The sequence below is a fragment of the Aquila chrysaetos genome, chromosome 18 (genome assembly GCF_900496995.4).
Source record: "Aquila chrysaetos chrysaetos chromosome 18, bAquChr1.4, whole genome shotgun sequence".
Lineage (NCBI taxonomy): Eukaryota > Metazoa > Chordata > Aves > Accipitriformes > Accipitridae > Aquila > Aquila chrysaetos.
In genome coordinates this window covers 3961667-3980209 of record NC_044021.1, presented here as the reverse complement: position 1 = coordinate 3980209, position 18543 = coordinate 3961667, and the positions used below count along the sequence as shown (strand labels likewise).

The 18543-nt window shown below is 38.5% G+C and overlaps 1 protein-coding gene across 7 annotated transcripts in view; it reads right to left on the bottom strand.

The window, feature by feature from the left end:
* Positions 1 to 18543, bottom strand: part of TRIO (trio Rho guanine nucleotide exchange factor) — a 257834-nt gene that overhangs the window by 83280 nt on the left and 156011 nt on the right. For all 7 annotated transcript variants that reach the window (XM_030041606.2, XM_030041605.2, XM_030041604.2 and 4 more), the window contains exons 20-30: positions 16260 to 16375; positions 12848 to 12970; positions 10739 to 10933; positions 10511 to 10626; positions 9893 to 9959; positions 8999 to 9108; positions 7885 to 7954; positions 7340 to 7429; positions 5305 to 5397; positions 3006 to 3117; positions 737 to 927 (exon numbers count right to left, since the gene is read on the bottom strand). In XM_030041606.2, the coding sequence (XP_029897466.1) occupies positions 737 to 927; positions 3006 to 3117; positions 5305 to 5397; positions 7340 to 7429; positions 7885 to 7954; positions 8999 to 9108; positions 9893 to 9959; positions 10511 to 10626; positions 10739 to 10933; positions 12848 to 12970; positions 16260 to 16375 (1283 nt within the window). The remainder of the gene's footprint in view (positions 1 to 736; positions 928 to 3005; positions 3118 to 5304; positions 5398 to 7339; positions 7430 to 7884; positions 7955 to 8998; positions 9109 to 9892; positions 9960 to 10510; positions 10627 to 10738; positions 10934 to 12847; positions 12971 to 16259; positions 16376 to 18543) is intronic.

Sequence of the window (18543 nt, the reverse complement as noted above, 5' to 3'; positions counted from 1 at the left end):
CACTTGGCTACCTAAATTTACAGAGTGTGAATACTGCTCTCACCCAAGTCATCCAATGAGACAGGAAGGTAAGGATATGAATTCCAGGGTTGCATTTTGTAAAGCATACATGCTATGGATGAGGAAAGCAAGAGTGGATTTTTTTTTTTTTTTTAATGGGAAGAAAAACACTTCCATCTTTGCATCCTTTCAATAGACCCGTAGGAGCTATCATTTTATTTACAAGACTTTACTGTCAGACTACTAGTCTTAGTAGACATTTTGGCATGAACTTTCCATAACAAGGAGTTCTTGCCTTTCCAGATCAGTATGTGTAGAATATCCACCAAAATGAATCCTTAACATGCATATTACTAGAACAGCAATAGCAAACAAGCAAGATGAAAGCAGCTTGTCAGCTCCTTCCATCCTTCTGCTTTATACAAATAAGCCTTAAAGATCCGGCAATCACACACACAATTAAGACAAAATCAGTCTGGCCTAATCTTGATTCTCCTTTGTCCTGACACACCAAGATTGACACATAGCCTTCCGTAGTTGCTCTCAGCCTACTCTTTCTCCTCAAATGCATAACAAAGCAGCAAACAAAAGATTCGGTCTGCACATTCCAAGGCTGTTCTTTCAGTGCTCTCTAATAGTTGTTCAAGTTCTTTGGGCACGTTTATATCACATGAGCTTAGTCACAGTCTAATCTAGACAGTTTTCTAAATATGATCACTTGTTCTGCCATACTTACGAACAGTTTACTCTTGTAAATGTACTTGCTCCTTCCACTGGAGTCCTTTACTTCTTTACTGAAAACCAAGGACATCTCAAAAAGGAAAAGGTGCCTCTCTCTTCCCTTTCGAATTAGAGTTTTTGGGTCCCACACTTGGAAGGATTCTTGAAGGATGAGCTCTCCCTGAGATTCTATATTTTCATCAAAGCCTAAAAACCCAGGGAGAGGAAAGGTTCACCATGAAAAGTTGATAATACGAGGAAATTAAAAAGCATAGCTTCTGTTTATTAAGTGATATGATTTTTTTTTTCCCCAAATAGAGCTTGCAAAAGATGGGATTCCAAGGAAGCAATACTAAAACCAAGACTTGATTTCAACATTGCAATATACTAAATGTAACTGTAGCTCAAGCCTACATCTAAATTTAGAGATCCAACTGTTAAGAAGTTTATCAACTCTTCTGGCAATATTTCACCAACAAATGACAGATCTGTCTATGTCAGCTTCTGGTAACCTCTTCCATGATGAAAATGATTTCTCTTGTAAGCTTTCTGCCACTGCAGAAAGTGAGAAACTTGCAAGGACACAGAGAGCACGTCAGGTTGCTCTGACATTGGCAAGCTCCCAAATGCCACCTTTTCTGGTGGTACACCTTCCCTACCATGTATGCAATGAGCACGCAAACATGTTCCAATAGGGGATGAAAAAAGATGGCAGATTGGAGCTGTTGCCAGGTGATCAGCCTGCCATTGAGTCACTCCAGGACTGATCCACAATAAAGAAATCACAGCTGGATTACTTATCTTGAGACATAATGTAAAGATGAAGATTGAGAATATCAACAATTTTACTTCTATTGTAGCGGTACGGTGTTCTCCCAGTTTAATACACAGCTTTAGAGCTGCAGAATAGTTGAAATTGGTCTACCATACTCTTCTGAGTGGTATTAAACTGCATATTAAATAGATACCACTTGCCAATATTCTCTGAACAGAAGAGCACCATCCTTCTCAAGAAAACATGAGTTCTCACTGTTCCAAACAGGGCAACAGCAGGGAGAGCATCAGAGGCAAGCTGCATCAGGATGTTCATTCAAAATCCTCCAGAGACATACAGAGGAAATGTGCTCACTCACTATATTTGTCTAACATGGGATGACTCAACAATACATGCATGATTTGTTATAAAACCAACTTATGTTAAAGATTAGGATATTCTCCAGAGTCGTATTCCCAGTGTTAAAAGATTATTACCAAAGCTGGCCAGAATTTATACTAACGCCACCTCCTGAACAAAGCATTTGGAACCCATCCTGCAAACTGACCAACTTTGTTATTGATAAAAATCAGGGAAGAGAGGTGGTTTTGAGCATTCACATGATCAAGGATCACATGTCAAACCACGATGAAATTTACAGTAACTTGCATGATACTGGAAATTCCGTGACAAGCTCCATTTTCCTACTAGAAGGCAGAGAGAAAGAAAAGGAATATTGACTGAAAGCACCTATGAGTCTTTATTCAGCAACTGCAAGGTAAGGCAGCTCTGCTTCTATCTCAAAAAATTTAAGTGCCAAAGAAAAACACTTTTATTACTAAATATATGATGGCACCATCATACATGGTAACGTGCCAATTACAAAACAGATTTTGGCAGAAAGTTGCTCTAAGCACATAGAAGCAATTACATCCAACCTCCACTGTCTGCCATGAACATGATTATGCTGTTCTGGCTAAGGCTCAGGCTAAATTGGCTTATGCTGACATTTTACTGCCAGAAGATACATTTCATTTCAACCAGAAGTCTGTTATGGAACAGGCAGCAAACAGATGTGAAAACGACAAACTTCTTGGAGACAATTATTTGATACATAAATCAGCAAAATCACCTCTAATACACTTAGCGCCTCACATAAAGCAGCCAAGGATACTGGTTGGAAAATGTAGCTGAAGCTATCATATCTGACCATTCACCTACTACATTTTAGGTGAGTAGTGGAAAACTTTGTTAACCAACGTATTTTTCAAACCTGCAGTGGCAGAGCTATAGATCAGGATGAAAGAACATTTGAAAAATGAACAAAACTGTACCAGTTGTCTGTCACAATTCTTTTTCCTAGACAAGTTTGCATTTTATATACCTCCAAATAAAAGGTATATAAAATACAAACCCAGAGATAAGAAAACATTCACAGTCATCAGATCTCAACATATAGTAATACAGGAACTTATTAAAGAAAGTTAACCTACAGCATACGACTGAACTGGAAAGCCAGTTTGAATCCTACCTTCCAGCATGCTGAGGTGCATGGCATCATTGGCTCGCTTTGGCACGCTAAGCATCACTTCCAGGCCATCCTTTATCTCACCTTTACCTTCTTCACAGCACGTAAGCAGCTCCTGCAAGACGAGCAGACATGAGTACTCTTTATCACGTATTTCTACACTAATACGATAGACAATCAAATAGTACTTCTAACAAGCAAAGAATCATTTTTGGCCTGTAAAATCTTTTTGAATTCTTACTCTGCCAATGACATGACAGCATACTTTGCATTTATCATGATCTGTTCTTCAAGGAACAGCCCAAGCTTTCAGTTAACCACCTCTAATTTAAACAAGATCATCTGCTTAATATGAAATCTTTAAAAGTTACATTAAGGACAACATTTTTTCTGATAAGCACAGACACAGCTATCAGATGTCAAGGCCCAGAACAACGCAGCTGCCAAGTCATGAAGATGGTGGAAAGCAGGACAGCACAAAAGGACCCCCCGCCTCCCATGCCAGTCTTTGCCTCGCTGCACCGAAGACCAGCTCTGTACTACTGCTGCTAAAAAGAGGATTTACGCTGTTTCATTTTAAGTATTCTATTAATTACTCTATTCTGGGTTCGCACAGTTAAAGCATCCTACAGACAAAACTTCTGAATACAAACAAGCATTAACTGACGGACAGAAATTACAGAATGCAATATGCTGAAGCGTTGTAGTGGAATTTAGGGTGATGCAGCTCCCTGCCCATTTAACATCCCACAGATATTAACGCAACAGCGCCTGAGCTGATATTCAAACTTCCTCACATCCTTTGCGCATTTGAACAGCATCAAGATAAAATGTAGCGTACGGAACCAAAAGGGCATGTTATGTTCCTTCTATTATTCAAAAAGCCCACTTAATTCATACCCTCAGGTTAAATTCCCTTTTTCTTTTTAAAGAGAAAGCCAGGTGATTCTTACTATTATCATCATTACACTATTTTTGTTTAATTGCAAATACCACCATCACAGCAAAACACTACATCACACTTAAATTTTGCATTACAACTCCACAGAAAAGTAAGTGTAACTAAATATTCTCCAGGAGGCACAAGAGACGAGCAGCTTCAATACCATTTGGAAAAATAAGCAGAACTTCTAGACCTGTAAAAATGTTTCTGCTACCATTCAAGTTTTGGGCTCTCCACCCTTCCATGTTTTACATCTCTCATCTTATAGGAGGGAAAAAAAAAAAAAAAAAAAGAACCCAGCAACCACCAAATTAATCCATTTTACTATGCAGCAAAGCCATCTGGCTCTGCAAACACTGGTGAAACCGATCTATCCCATCACTTCAATTATGTAGAGGCTATGGCATATTTAAATTATAAAAAAAAAAATTGTTGGAATAAATACCCCAAAATTTCTGAAACAGCACAGCCTAGAGAATTTCTGTAAGTTACAACTCACAACTTAAGTTGCACCTTTTTGCAAGGGGAGAACAGACAATATGTTTCAGTTAAAAATGACAGACTTGTTTCCATCCAACTTGACCTGAAATAGCCTGCAATGCTTTTCAGAGATTTTAAAAACAACCATCCATGGCAGTTCTCAAGTAAAAAGGGGAGACGCAGATCAGTTACAGTACTTTTGTAGGCAGCTATTGCAAAACAAGCAATGCCACCTAACAGAGACCCGGCACAGTTCAAGTACACTGCTGCTCAGTCAACAAGACATCTGTCTACTGAGTGAAAGCTCTAACTACAGGTTTCCAAAAGTTTTGTTTATTTTAACAGTTACTATTTACTTGACATTTCCATGCAATGCTACAAGTAACAACTGTTTGTGCAACAGCTGTACAGGTACTCAGTCAGTGTGTGTATATACACATATATATTAATATATTTTATAAATATTTTATATTATAGTTTTATATAAATAAATAAATCTATAAAATGTATATATTTTACAGTACTTAATTCCATAAACATAGCTAATGGCTTGCCAAAATTTGTTGCAGGAACCATTACAAAAATGTGCCTGTCTATATGGCCATGAATTACTTTTTTACTCTGGAAATGCAAATTATATTTTCTCAGTAAACATTAGTAGAAAGGTATCTTTTTTGATTTACAGAAGTCTGGGCAAAAAGTTACTTATTTATGCCTTCTTTCATTTTCAATGGTCTCCTAAAAAACACCGCAGCAATATTTGAGGCTGCCTAGGATTCTGTAGTCTCAGAGTGCAGAGTAAAACAGCCCTCCTGATTTCAGCAAGAGCTTTGCCTTCTTCAGAACAGCAGAATCAGATGAAGAACTTTGAATACTGACCTTTAAAAGAAGCTGGTATTTTGTTATCCTTTGGACAGGTTTGATAAGGTAAGAGGAGATAGAGTTGGCCAGTCCGTGTCGTTGTTGTATCTCCTACATGAAAAAAGCAAACATTTGAGGACTGTGAGCACCAACACTCAGATACAGACAGCTTTGAGGGCTATGCAATAATATACATGAACTACAAATTCTATTTTAGCAAGGAGAAATAAAAAAAAAGACAGGATGACAAGATATTCCAGCCACAGAAAATAGTTATGTTGTGCATCTGCCTGCTCACTTTGTACAAACAAAAGATTATTAGCTCCAAGGGTACCTGTGACGTGTTTCAACAAACCTAAATACAAATAGCGACGATTAGGGATATCAAAGATGTGGCAACAACTTTTTTTTTTTTTTTTAAATTAAAAATCTGTATTTCTTTTGTTACTCGCAAGAGAGAAAAGAAAACAGATTTCAGTGTTCCAGGGAACAGCCAGGACTACCACAGGAAGGCTGAGGTGAAGGTTTCTTCGCATCACCTGCTAGTATAACTGTTCATGGTCACAGAAAGCATCTTGTCCCACAAGGGGGAGCACGAAATAACATTTTCTAACGAAAGGAAAGAGGTTACCGATCACTTCAAAACAAAACGGCCACTTAAAAACAAAAAAAAGAATGACCTCCACAAAGCTAATGGAGGAAAATAGAATTAGATGATAATTAGATGGGATAACTACAGATTTCAAGTACTGATGGTGGTTGAACTTCATGGCCAGTGTTTGCCATTTATCACAGCATGGGATAGATTTTTAACCACATAGTTTCAAACAGCAAGTTATGCACCGCAGCTATATGCTTTCTAACCATGATTACGCTATCAGAAATTCCCAAGACGGGATAGACGTGACTTTTTCACGTGATCCAGTGGTGGCATCAATGGAAGCTCTTGAAGTTACCTGTGCACAGAATTAGGTCTTCACACTTCTAATGCACTTTAGGTGGATTAGGGGATGGAGAGCTCTGGATACACTGGTAAAACAGAGGGATCAAAGGGTGCCCCTTTGGAGGTGGCAGCAAGAACTTATTTCTAACATAGTTTTAGCAGAGCCCTTTGTCATTTTTTAAAATAGTATTTACTAAATTTTTCTTTGATTTTTTTTTTTGTCTTATCTGCCTGATTTCCTGTAACTTACCTGCTCCTCTTAAAACACTGAAAACTTAACAGAGGCTTCACAGAAAGGCTTTACCTCACAGTGTTTAGAATCCCCATCTCCTCACTGACAGACTTTTGAAATTAACCCCAAGAGCTTCAGGGATTTTTTGTTTGTTTTTCATTATGTCCTTCCCTCTACTTCTACAAACAATTCTAAAAAAATCTGTAGTGTCATTACACAGCTAGTGGCTCAGCACAGTGGAGAAGGAAACAAAAAGGGGTAGAGAGCACTCTAATTGAATCATCTGTAAATACACGTTCAACCAAAACTCATTCAGCGTGGCCAAAATTCTGCCCTAAAGCCTCTAACAGCTGCTACAGTTTGGTCCTTTCTTAAGTGGAATATTGCGCATAGACCAAGTAACCTTGGGACTGAATAAGCAAGGTGGTTGGTTTAGCAGCTCTGAACAATGGCAGTCAACTGAATTACCACTACCTACAATTACAATTTAAAGGTGCTCTCAAAATTTAACAAAGATTTCCATCTTTATGACATACAATGCAAACTAAGCACATCAAAATTCAAAGATTTGAAGAGTGTGCTTGTGAGAGCTGAAGATTCATGTCTCAGTTGTTACTGCCAGAACCTGCTTCCAGTTCTGAACTGCTCTGATATGTGACAGTGACTTTTTACATTTGATTTGACAGGTTTATGAGACCAACTGAGCAATATAAGTTAACTATGTGAGATATAGGATTGATTTTCTTAAGCTGACACTGAATTGCAGCATTAGTACCAGGAAGCTTGCATTTTCTTAAGAAATTAGGCACTCAGCATAACTGCAAGTATATGATTCAAACTGCCAAGGCATACTTTAAAGATGGACACAAAGTACTTACATCGAAGTATGCTCCTGCATGTTCTAGTATCAGCTGGGTAGAATCTGGCTTATTTTTACAGTAAGTAACGTACATTTGGAATTTGTCTGCCTGCAGAAAAAAAATGCAAATTTACACAGGTTATCAGAGAGCATCATTTCTGTCTCAAAGTTTTTACACACAGTTACCAGAGAGCATATCTTCTCTCTCAAGAAAGTGAACTACGCAGAATTATTTTGCCATTCAAATAGGCAGCATAAGAAAATACATCAGGCAAGTAAGACTGAAAACAATAGCAATGCATGCAGTAGATTATTCATAGCTAAGACAAAGATACCAAACCTGAACACAGGTTTAGGCAACTTGCATAAAGAGCAGCTAAGCACTGGCATCTGACAGCAGTGCCTTTATTTTTTTTTTTCCCCAGCTAAAGCTACATACACTTTTACTCAAATTTGAAGGAAGAGGTACTTCTACAAATTAAAAAGGGACCTGAGAGCAAGAATCCATCCATTCATGCTTCCTATCTCCCTTGTTACTTCTAAATGTAAGTCTGACTTCATTACCCAAGTAACGAAGCAATGTCCAACATCTTCTGGTAACTGTTCATATTTTTCCAGCTCCTTCAGGAATATGCTATGGGTAGAAAAGAAACAAATAGCACAAGGCACATGAAACATTTTCATTAGAGCAGCTGATATCGATCTACTGTCTGTGAAAAAAGGCTGTTAGAAAACTTGCTGTAATTCATACCAACAGCATGAATTAATAAAATAAAGGAACAGGAATAGATAAAAATGTGTAATAACAGAACTAATATAAAATGTAATTCAATACAAATTCTGATGTGAAGATCAGAAATTGATCCAGCAGACATGCAGTTAACACATAAGAGTACACAAATATTTAATAACTGCTGTTGTTCTCCTTCAAGAAGCTTTCCTACTGTTTCAGTTTCAAGAAAAGCTTAGCCTTCATCTCAAGAGAAAATGGAGGCGACTTGCTTTTTGGATGCTCAGGTTAACAGAAAGCATACAAATGACTGTAAAATCAGGTTCTGGAATATGGCAGGTATATTTTATTACTGCAAAGAATCAACCCAATACAAACACCAACGAATTAACAAAGAGGGAAGATTCAGAGCAAGACTTCAGTACACAGATCTGCCTAGGAACCATTCCCAGTCAGAAGAAACATAGTGGACAAGCCTCTTTCATGCTCCATACTCAAGTAAATGTAACAATGGTGGGGCACCTCCACAGAAGCTTCTGAGAGCCATACTCTTTCCCACTAGCAGTCACACACGGAAATCAGGAATGAGGGTTCCGGAGGAATGAGAGAGTCTTAAACTGATGTTTGTGCTATATCTGTATTCTGTTGAGTTCAGTGGTTTCCATCGCTTTAGAACAACTGCAAAACCTACAGCAAAATTTTAATGTATCCAAATAATTTCTTAAAAGCTGAAAGAAGTCCGAGGCTGAAAAAAACAGTTTCTAACAGTGTACCTACCTGGCTGCAGAAAAGCAACAACCAGAACAATTTAGCAATGCGAGAAGAAATCCTTTAGATTTTTTATGGAAAAGCATCCATTATTCATATGCACAATATTTTCATTAGGAAACCCCTCAGGTCATCATCTGGAGTTAGCAGTAATATGGAAATGGAAGATAAGTCACTCACTTATTGTGGAACTCATAGATTTCCTGCATGTTTCCAAAGATAATGTGTTCTTTGTTTACAATACCAGGTGGGATCTCCTCGACTCCGCTTGTCATTTCCCATAGATATGTCTGCCCAGAACAAAAAAGATGCGTGAAAAGTCATGATAAACTCTGAACAGAAGCACCCAGGTATCTGTAAGCATGCATTCCTGGAGAGAAATCGGGGAAAGATCACGCAGCATCATCATCTCCAATTGTGACAGTACCTGTTGTGTCAAATATACCTTGTGATTTTGACAGTAAAAATCCAACTTCTAAAAGTGACAATTTAACAGTGCCTCTGAGACTTCATAATTTAAAATGCCTAGTGTTCTTGACAACCTCTAATGCTTCAGGATATTCCTTATCAAGGTCATGTCTGCAGTCTAGAAGTTAATGCTTTGTGCAACAGCTAACACTGAACATGACTTGCTTCAGCGTAACAATTACTGGGCACTTTTCCATGGAATCTCTTTGAATTTCTATTCAAAAAGTCAGCTAGTAGCAGAACATGCGATACAGATAATAAGAGAATTAACACAAGCTCTTCTCTACTGCCAGCAAAGCAAGTAAAGTAAACCCCTCCTTTTTCCCTCCCCTCTCTAGAACAAAAGACCCCACACGTTTATGAATTGGGAAAGGAGCAAATGCTGAAACTCAGTACTGACAAAAGCAAAACATAGAGGATGAATTCCAAAGTGGCTGTTATCAGATGTAATTCTAAGTTTCTTCTTAATAGCAGAAAAGATACTTAATTTGGTTCTATGACTGCAAACCACTCATGCTCAGCTGTTAAAGCCGGAAAGAAACAGAAAGCAATAGATTGAATCCTGTCTTCAAAGATTAGTGAAAAAAAAAAAAAAAGAAAACTTACATCCATGCATTCCCGGAGGTCTCTTACGTAAGCCTTTTCTGTCTGAATTAGCTCAGCCATAATGAACCTTAGGTGACAACAGAAAGAATAATCAAATCTCAGTCTGCTAGATCATTATGAATGCATAATAGCCAGAATGCATCTTTTTCCTCATCAGCTTTTGCTTTTTCCACTGCTGCAAGAAAAATCTGAGAACTGAAACATGAAGAGACACAACAGATGAAGGAAACGTAAAAGGTAACATCCCTCCATTACTAACCAGTGCAAAAAGAAACGGGGAAGGAGATGCAATTTTTTCTCAAATGCTTTTCACTTGCTACAGTCATTTAACTGTTGTCCTCCCTCCTCCCCTTACCCATTTATTTCACATTATTTCTAAAAAGAAGAAAAGCATGTTAAAAGAAGTCTAACATAGCTTTGAAAGTTCAAGATTCTGACATGCTAGAATTATCTGTGAGAACGAGCATGTGAATAAATGGCAACAGGACCTATTGAATAATATCACCCTTTTTTTACCATTTATCCAATTTCTAAGCTGCCAGACAAGCCATGACAGTTGTTTCATTATCAGGATTGATTTATGCATTCTCATTGATTAAAAAGAAATAAACTTATTACTCTTTCCTGCGGGCAGACTTTCGTTTTTCTTCATTAAGCTCATGAGCAGCATCGCGCAGTTTCACCTCTGACCCAGGGACACTGGCTGGGATTATATCCAGCTGCAAGCTTTTGCTCTTTATTAAAAAAAGGAAGAATTGATTAAGGAAGGAGACCGGAGAAAACGATAGCTAAAATCAAATGCAAGCAAAGCTTGTTTGTCTGTCATCACACTCAAATTTCTCTTACCGATTTATTGGAATCGGAGGAAATACCCAGCGCTTTCTCTAAAGAGGTCCTGTATTTCTCCATGCGCAGGGAAAAGTCTCTGTACCTCTTATCCACTGCTGTGACACATTTTTTAATCTCTGTTGCATGAGCATGCCCTTTTTCACAAAAGCCATCAGCCAGCTGTATCAACAACTTCACCCTCTCTTTGGTTTGCTATGAAAACAGGAAAATATTGAACAGTTACCAGCTCCACCTGTCATGAAGGGGGTCATTTTGCTTAACCTGCTCCTAAGTGCAGTTGGAGAAGCCATCAAAGGAGCTAGCTTCCTCCGCTCTCTTCCCAGAACTCCTTTAAACAGATACCTTTTTCCTAATAAAAATAGCATAAAATGAATATAGGTTTCCTAGTATTTTATTATTACATGACTAGAAGCAAGTGATTTATTTTTTTTTTTCCTTTCAGAAATGTGCTCCATAGCTAACGCAGAGATGAAATTCTGCTAGGCAAGCTGAAAAGAGCGTGGGTATTCTCCTCGCATCAATACAAAGGGGTTTTGATGCCAAAGAGGATATTTTGTTCATTACCACTGAAGCCCTGGTATTGGACCTGGCCCACAGTCTCGAGGATCTACCAACGTGTAGACATCACTGCAGTGCTGAGATGGAGATAAGTCTTCTTACATGCTTTACACTTTAACGATTTAAGACTATATTCTTTAGGTCTTTTTTATATTATGTTTTGTTGTCATTCAGTTGTGTGAGAGAAACTAAGACACCAAGTAGCCACCACCAAATCTGTAACTAAGTGCTTTTCCCAATTAACAAGCTGCCCAAGACTACGCACTTTCTTTCATGTAAATCATAAATCATCCACACTAGGAGAGTTTATACCTCCACTTCTTTCTCTCTCTGATACCATGTCAGAGTAAAGTGTACTGTCAGGGCCGTTGGTAACAGGGAGTTAAGCAAAACAGTCAATAAAAACTTGACTCTTATGTCAGTTGGAAAATAAACAGTGTTTGCCCTTTTTTTTTTTTTTTTTTTTAAATTCTTTCTCTTTCCTAATGGTTCCTCATCTGAGCATTTCTGGTCACTATGGAATTAGCGAGGGCTAATACATCCTCCCAACAGGTAGCGAAACGCCAAGGGAGCGGCACTAACAACATCCTTTCAAAAGGGGCACCCACGTCACCTGCTGACTGACAGAGGAAACAAGGCGGGCAGTGGTGCTCCGCATGCTGGAAGGCATCCAGCAGAACAAAGGCTGGAACGAAACTCGGAAGAAAATCCCGGTTTGAAAAGCAAAAGTGATCTCTGTTCTTTCTGGATTTTTTTTTTTTTCTCCCTTCCCACATGTCCCATGATCAACTCCATCCCCACGACTCTTCTCTTTTGAGGCGGTCCTTCAGACAAACGAACACTTGCTTACTGTCTCGGGCTCTGTTATTTCTCTACGAAGACTAGAGAGCCAAGAGGTGGAAACAGGCTTGAAGAGGTGACAAAACAAAACACAGAGACGAACAAGGCTACATAAGCTCAGGTACTTCAGTCACGCACTAGTTGCCTGTCTTTCACATGCAAAAACTGGTAAGCCTCACAAGTGACATCTGCATCTCTGTATAGGCCTCCAGAGATCTAGAAAAACATAATGCTGCCATGGCTCAAAAAGGTACAGCAGAATCACAGAATACTTTAAGAAAATCAGTAACCTAACAAGTAAAGCTTTGATTTTTCTACTGTTTTCTAATTAAATTACAGATAAATAATAATATGCCTTGTTGTATTTTATATCCTAAATGAACATGCAGTAATCCACAGACATGAGGATATGAAAGCAGAAATTGAAGGACCTGCAAGGTTTGTAGGTTTTTAAAAAATATTATAAAGCTATCTCGCTATGATTCTGTCATGAGAAATCAACAGCACATAGGACTGATGAAGTTCCAGTAAAAGTGATTATCTTCTGATTATCTTTTGGTTTATTCTGTTCCCAGCAGAAATACAGAGAGAAAGCCACTGCAAGTAAACAAATCTTGATGGACACATCCTTGGGGTTTTTTTGGGGGGAGGGGGGAACTTGAGTTGTTTTGTTTTTTTTTAAATCTTACATAATTTTATTTATTTTACCTTTGCTGTGATCTGAAATTCTTCATGTTCTTTTAACAGCTCTTGAGTGTGCTGGATGCTGGAGCCAGTGGAAGTATGTGTGGATAAATAAAACTCTCCATTGTCATGAATCCATTCCAGAGCCTAAATAAACCAACAATGAAGGAAAAGTAAGAGAGAAGGCAATGTACTTTTGCCAGTAGAAACCATCTGTAATCAGTATTTCACAAACACAGATCGGCCACAGGTAAATGTTACTCTATGTCACTTGCGGCAATCATCTAATACCTCTACAATATCAAACAGTTTGTAACTCTGAAATAATTCACTTAGTCTATGAAGCAATGTTTAAAGAAGTAAACAACTGACACATGAATCTGAACACTTCAGGGAAATCCACTACTACAGGACTATAGTAGTCCACTATTAAAAGGTTCTAACTGACTACGTCTACAGTTTTGTTAGCATACTCCCCAACTGAGCAGGAAAAAAAAAAAAAAAAAAAAATCACTTTTTTGGTGCAACACAGGACAGCTGTACTCAGAAACATGCATTTTCCAACTTGTAAAAATGTATGTAAGACTGCCAAATGTGTAGGCTAAACTTTCCAAGCGTATAAGATATAACTATCATTTCACTCTCTAGTTGACATGTATTCCAGCCTCACAAAGTACGGTCTGTAGTTACATGTACTCCGAGAAATTAAAGCTGCAGCAGAGGAGGAATGGTGAGATGTATCAGTTAGACCACTTAATGTATATATAGGTAGTAAAAGACAAGAACTAAGAACTGCAAACTAAAATTGTTTCCCTTCCACATCCTGGCACCTTACTCTCTCACTACTATGAACCAGGCTGATCCACGTTATTATCTATGTCCTACCCACATTAACATTTGCTGCCCTTTTAAGCGTAACTCAGTGGTTGCGAGGAATCCTACTCTCTGGCTACTGGAAAAAAAAGAGAGTCCTCTCAAACTGCTGCATAACAGTAAAAATAATGTAACTGAAGATTGACACTATCAAGTTGTTTTGCAGCTCTAATACAGGCTACTACAGCAGTATGCAGAGGCACGTGAACTGCAAATCTTCTTGGTTCTGATAAAGCCAATATCAGATGTTCAAAGAGTTTAATGGAGCCTGCTTAGAAATGTTTTGTTACTAAATACATGTGTATCTTCTGTGTCTTCAGTAAATACATAGAGCACTAGACAAAAATGTAATACCCCAAGAGAAAAAGTAGTAGATTGCTAGTGGGTCCTCACTCTTACTTTTACCTCTGATACTTTCAGTTTACCCTTTTATCTATCCCCATTACCAAGAACAGGAAAAGTTTTATCTTGGTGGACAGTAGATACGTATTTTTCAAGAGCATAACCTTACACTGAATCAGAAAGGGCAAGGTCCGTATTGTAATTCCGCCAACAATTTAAGCTCATCAAAGCTGTAACTGAACAACTTCGGTTCTCTTCCTTCCACTTAGGATGCTTTTGTCTCTTGGTACAAAAACTAAAGTGAGTAGAAAGCCGTCAAAATTCAACACTGAATGTGAAGGCTAGGATGCCATTTACCTAGTGACATACAAGTGGCAGATGCAAGCCTGATGAGATGGGTGTGTACTTTTCAAGTGTCACTGATGGAAAAAACCCAACAACTCTTGGACTACTGTCAAGAAAAGGGACATTTCAACCAACCACCTGTATGACATCCCTTGTCATTCTAATGTCAATCTTTGCAAGTGAAGACTGATATGGACAAGAAGCATGGCTATTGCTGACATTACAAAAAACATTTATTTTGATACTTCTTATTTTTAATTTTTTAACCTCCACCTTTTTTTGGTGGGTTTATTACACAATGCTGGAATGAATGATAAACAAAAAAACCTCTCCCTTACCAAATGTTGCCCTTTCGTAACTTTTTGGCAGCTCTCTAGAGCCACAATACGACAGAAAGTTCATCTCCATGTTAATTCCTACAGTTCAGATCAGCTGTCATTTCACGTGAGGATCAGGATTGTACGTTGGAGACACATATCACCGTACAAGAACTGGAGAAATCAATTTAATGATTAGGTGAGCCCTTAACTCTGGAACGATTTAAGAGTCTACCATTGCCCTCGCAAACTACTATGGTATCTGCTCCCATCGCAGGGCACCAAGTTCTGAAAGCACGAAGCATGGGTCCTTCCAACTTCTAAACAAAAATCTAACTGAAGACAGCAACATTTCCATTTTTTGGCTAATCAGTGTGGAGGCCATATACGGTTTGGTTTGCTTTTTGATGACTGAACTGGTGATTGCTGAAAAATGGGATTTACAATGAAATGCTGACAGATCTTTATCTCCAGTGTTTGACTGTTAGTCAGTAATCTCTATACAAAAGCAAGCAGGTCATGTGCTTGGCAGAGGTTGGATTTAAGGTTATTCAAAAGTGGGGGGTGGGGGGGGCAGGGAAGGGGGGGTGGTGGTGTTTTAAAGAGGTATTAATCTTTAACTTCACTCCAAGATTTATCTTGCATTACATTCTTTGTGAAAGCATGAAAGACAGACTGTAGAAATCTTTCAAGAGACCAAAACAGACCACTGGTACTTAAGCCTCTGTCTACATTGGCTGTCAGAAAGAAATAAAAAATTACTTTTTTGAGGCCTTTAAAGTAGATCTAACTATATTTCACACTATGGGTGTTGTGTCATTCTCTGTAGAACAGGAACAGATAGCTTCCTTTCTTTGTCCTATATCCATTTAAAAAAAAAAAAAAAGTAGAAAAAAACCAATGCAGATCATTCCAGTTACTAATTCTGCCTTGGAACCCCTTACTTATTTTTATGGCTTGTGTTTTGATTAGTGAGGGGGATTTTTTGTGTGTGTGGTAGTTACTTAATAGTTCTTTCCAGACTGATAAATTCAACAAAATACAAAGAGGTGGATCTACCATGCAAGAAACCACAAAACCAAGTACACGCAGAATTGCAAACCCAAAGCCATTCAGTTATTATTGTTTAATGAGTTATCCAACTTGTCATCTTTCTAGAACTGCCAATCAACTTAATTAGATGTTTCCCCCCCCCCACCATCTGAGAAAAATGTTGCTGCCTATTATTTCCCCAGTCGAATTAGGTGTGTGAGTAAAAGTTAACAAGCGTAACAATTTGTCAAACACAAGCTTGCAGAAATGAGATTCGCCAGTACAGATCAAGCTGGCAGAAGCAAAATACTACCTTTAAGTTACAGCACTAAAGACACCCTGCCTCAACGGATTAAGTTGTTCTGTATTAAAGGGAAAGCAAGTAATTTCACTTACTTTCGATTTTAATCATTGATCTTTCAGCCATGTGAAATACTGAAGTTGATGGCAAATTTGTTATTGTGGGACAAGTCAGTGTATGTCAAGCCTCAATCACATTGAAGAGGATTTTTATATGAAACCCTCACCTGTTTGGCACTTCTTTCAAACACCACATACTGTTGGCATTGATCAAGACGTCTTTTACGCATGGTCCAATAATGCAGCACACGGTTCTCCCTCTGGAAGAGTTCATTCAAGATATCTGAAGAAATCAAAGTAGTTTCAACAGAGGTTATGACAACCAATTTTGAAATATCACATTAAAATCAGCAAAGTGCTTTGTACTGTAGAATTTACACTTACTCTTTCTGTTACGCTTTGTTTTGCTCTTTTCCCTGGTATTTATGAAACACAGTGTTCTTTTTTCATTATTATTTACAGAAATGTTGGCTAAAGAAACTAGAGATGCAATTAAAACTTATTACTGACACCTTTTTTCTGTCAAATATTTTTCATAGGGGGACTGCCACTGCTTATAACAGAATTGAAAATGTAGTCTGATAAATATGGTTCTTGACGGGTTTCCTCAGAAAAAATGAGCATGCACAAGTAATCACAACATGCTTAAAATCTCATATTAATCACAATAAAAAGTAACTTTTCTGAATATACCAGTCTCCTATCAAATATTTTAATAATTTAATACATATGGACAAATAAACAAACTTAGGTCACTACAAGAACAAATGCAACATAAGCAGATATTAAATGTACAGAAACCCAAGTAATAAAAAAAAATACACAATTACTAAGTTTGTAATTCCCCTGCAAAAAAAAAAAAAAAATAATCAAAACCAACAGCAGTATAATTGAATAAGTAGACTTGTTCAAATACGAGTGTTCATTGAGCCTTGAGAGAATTTCCAGGTAATCAAATAATTAATTCCACAATTTGTTATTCCATTCCTGAGTATCAGAAACTGCCTGCCACTGAGAAGTCGCATCCAAATTCCACCACTAACCTGCAATTCCACATGTCTGGCTTATAAATTCTTCCTGGATAGCAAAGACCTTCTGCTTACAATATGCAGAAGATTTTATCTGAACTCTGCTTCTTTAATGTTTATTGGGTTTTTTTTCTCCAAACAAAGAAGTCCTAGCAGTTTCTTGTGAAGCTCACTTTACTGAATTTTCTACTTATACCCACCGCTGGCTATTTTCCGTAATTATGAATGGAGGCTATTAGGCACGAGGCCTCTTACGGCCTCTGCATTCCCCTGCCCCACTGCCCACGTCCACCATGCCTTACATCCCAAAAACTTACATCTCCGAGAACCAGTTTGACAGAGAAGCTCAAATAAAGGGAGCCTGAGGGGAAAAGAAAGCGTCTCTATCAGTGATCTGGGACCCATCACAACCACGCTGAGGATCAGGAAACCCGTCTGCATCGCTGCCAACAGCCTCCTGCTTGGAAGCGCCGTATTCCCACTTGCCACAGAGCGTTGAGATCACCCAGGACTTGTTTTTGGTTGGAATCTGGTCGCTGTGGCCAAGGTTTTCTTCCCACTGGGCAGGCTACCCTCAAATATGCCTCAACCGACCTGTCCCTTAGCCAAGCCATGAGCTGATCTGCTGCGAGCCTCACCTGCTTTCTCAGTTTTATTTCTGCCTTATGCCACCTCCAGAAAGCCTGCTCAGAATATATGCCAGATTTCAGGGCGAGAGGTGGGACCGTTACCGTTACACAATGCAATACATTCAGCTGGACACACCATATAAAACGAGACCTCTTGATAGCGACGCAAGCGGGGTAGTTCTGACAAAGAGCAAGCAAGGTGAATTTAGCTAATTGGAACAGCATTTGTTCTGTCAGGAGATGATACAGATGGCAAGCCAGTGAGAGATATTTGGCTGGGAACCGTTATTTTTACTGCCATTAATTTCTTGGACTAACTAGGAAGAGAAACAACATTCTAGAAAATACTCAAAGTTATAGAACATCAATATTTAATACTAGGTTTGGATAGGCAGCTCTATCGCAAGCCTTCTGAACTACAGACCCTGTTGCTATTTTCTTTGATTCCAACGTTTGTTAGGATTGTTTCCTAAACTTTCAGCTTATTCTCCAGGCTCGGAGAGCTTTCAGCTGTCTCTGTGCATCCTGCACTCTCTATCAACCTATCCAAAAATACAAGCACCACTAGACAAGTTGCTGCCACTTTGTTCAGTCACAGCCTGTACAGCAAAGACAAAGGTAACGAAGAAGCACGCAAAATTAGCAGCAGAAGCAAAGATGAAGATGCTCGGTTTCTGAGCTTACAGCTATCATCACCTACTGAATCCACCTGCCACAGCACAGCTTTAGGCCACAAGTCCTTCCTAAAATTCAGCTTTGGCACCGTGTCTGATACAGTATTTGGATACTCTTAA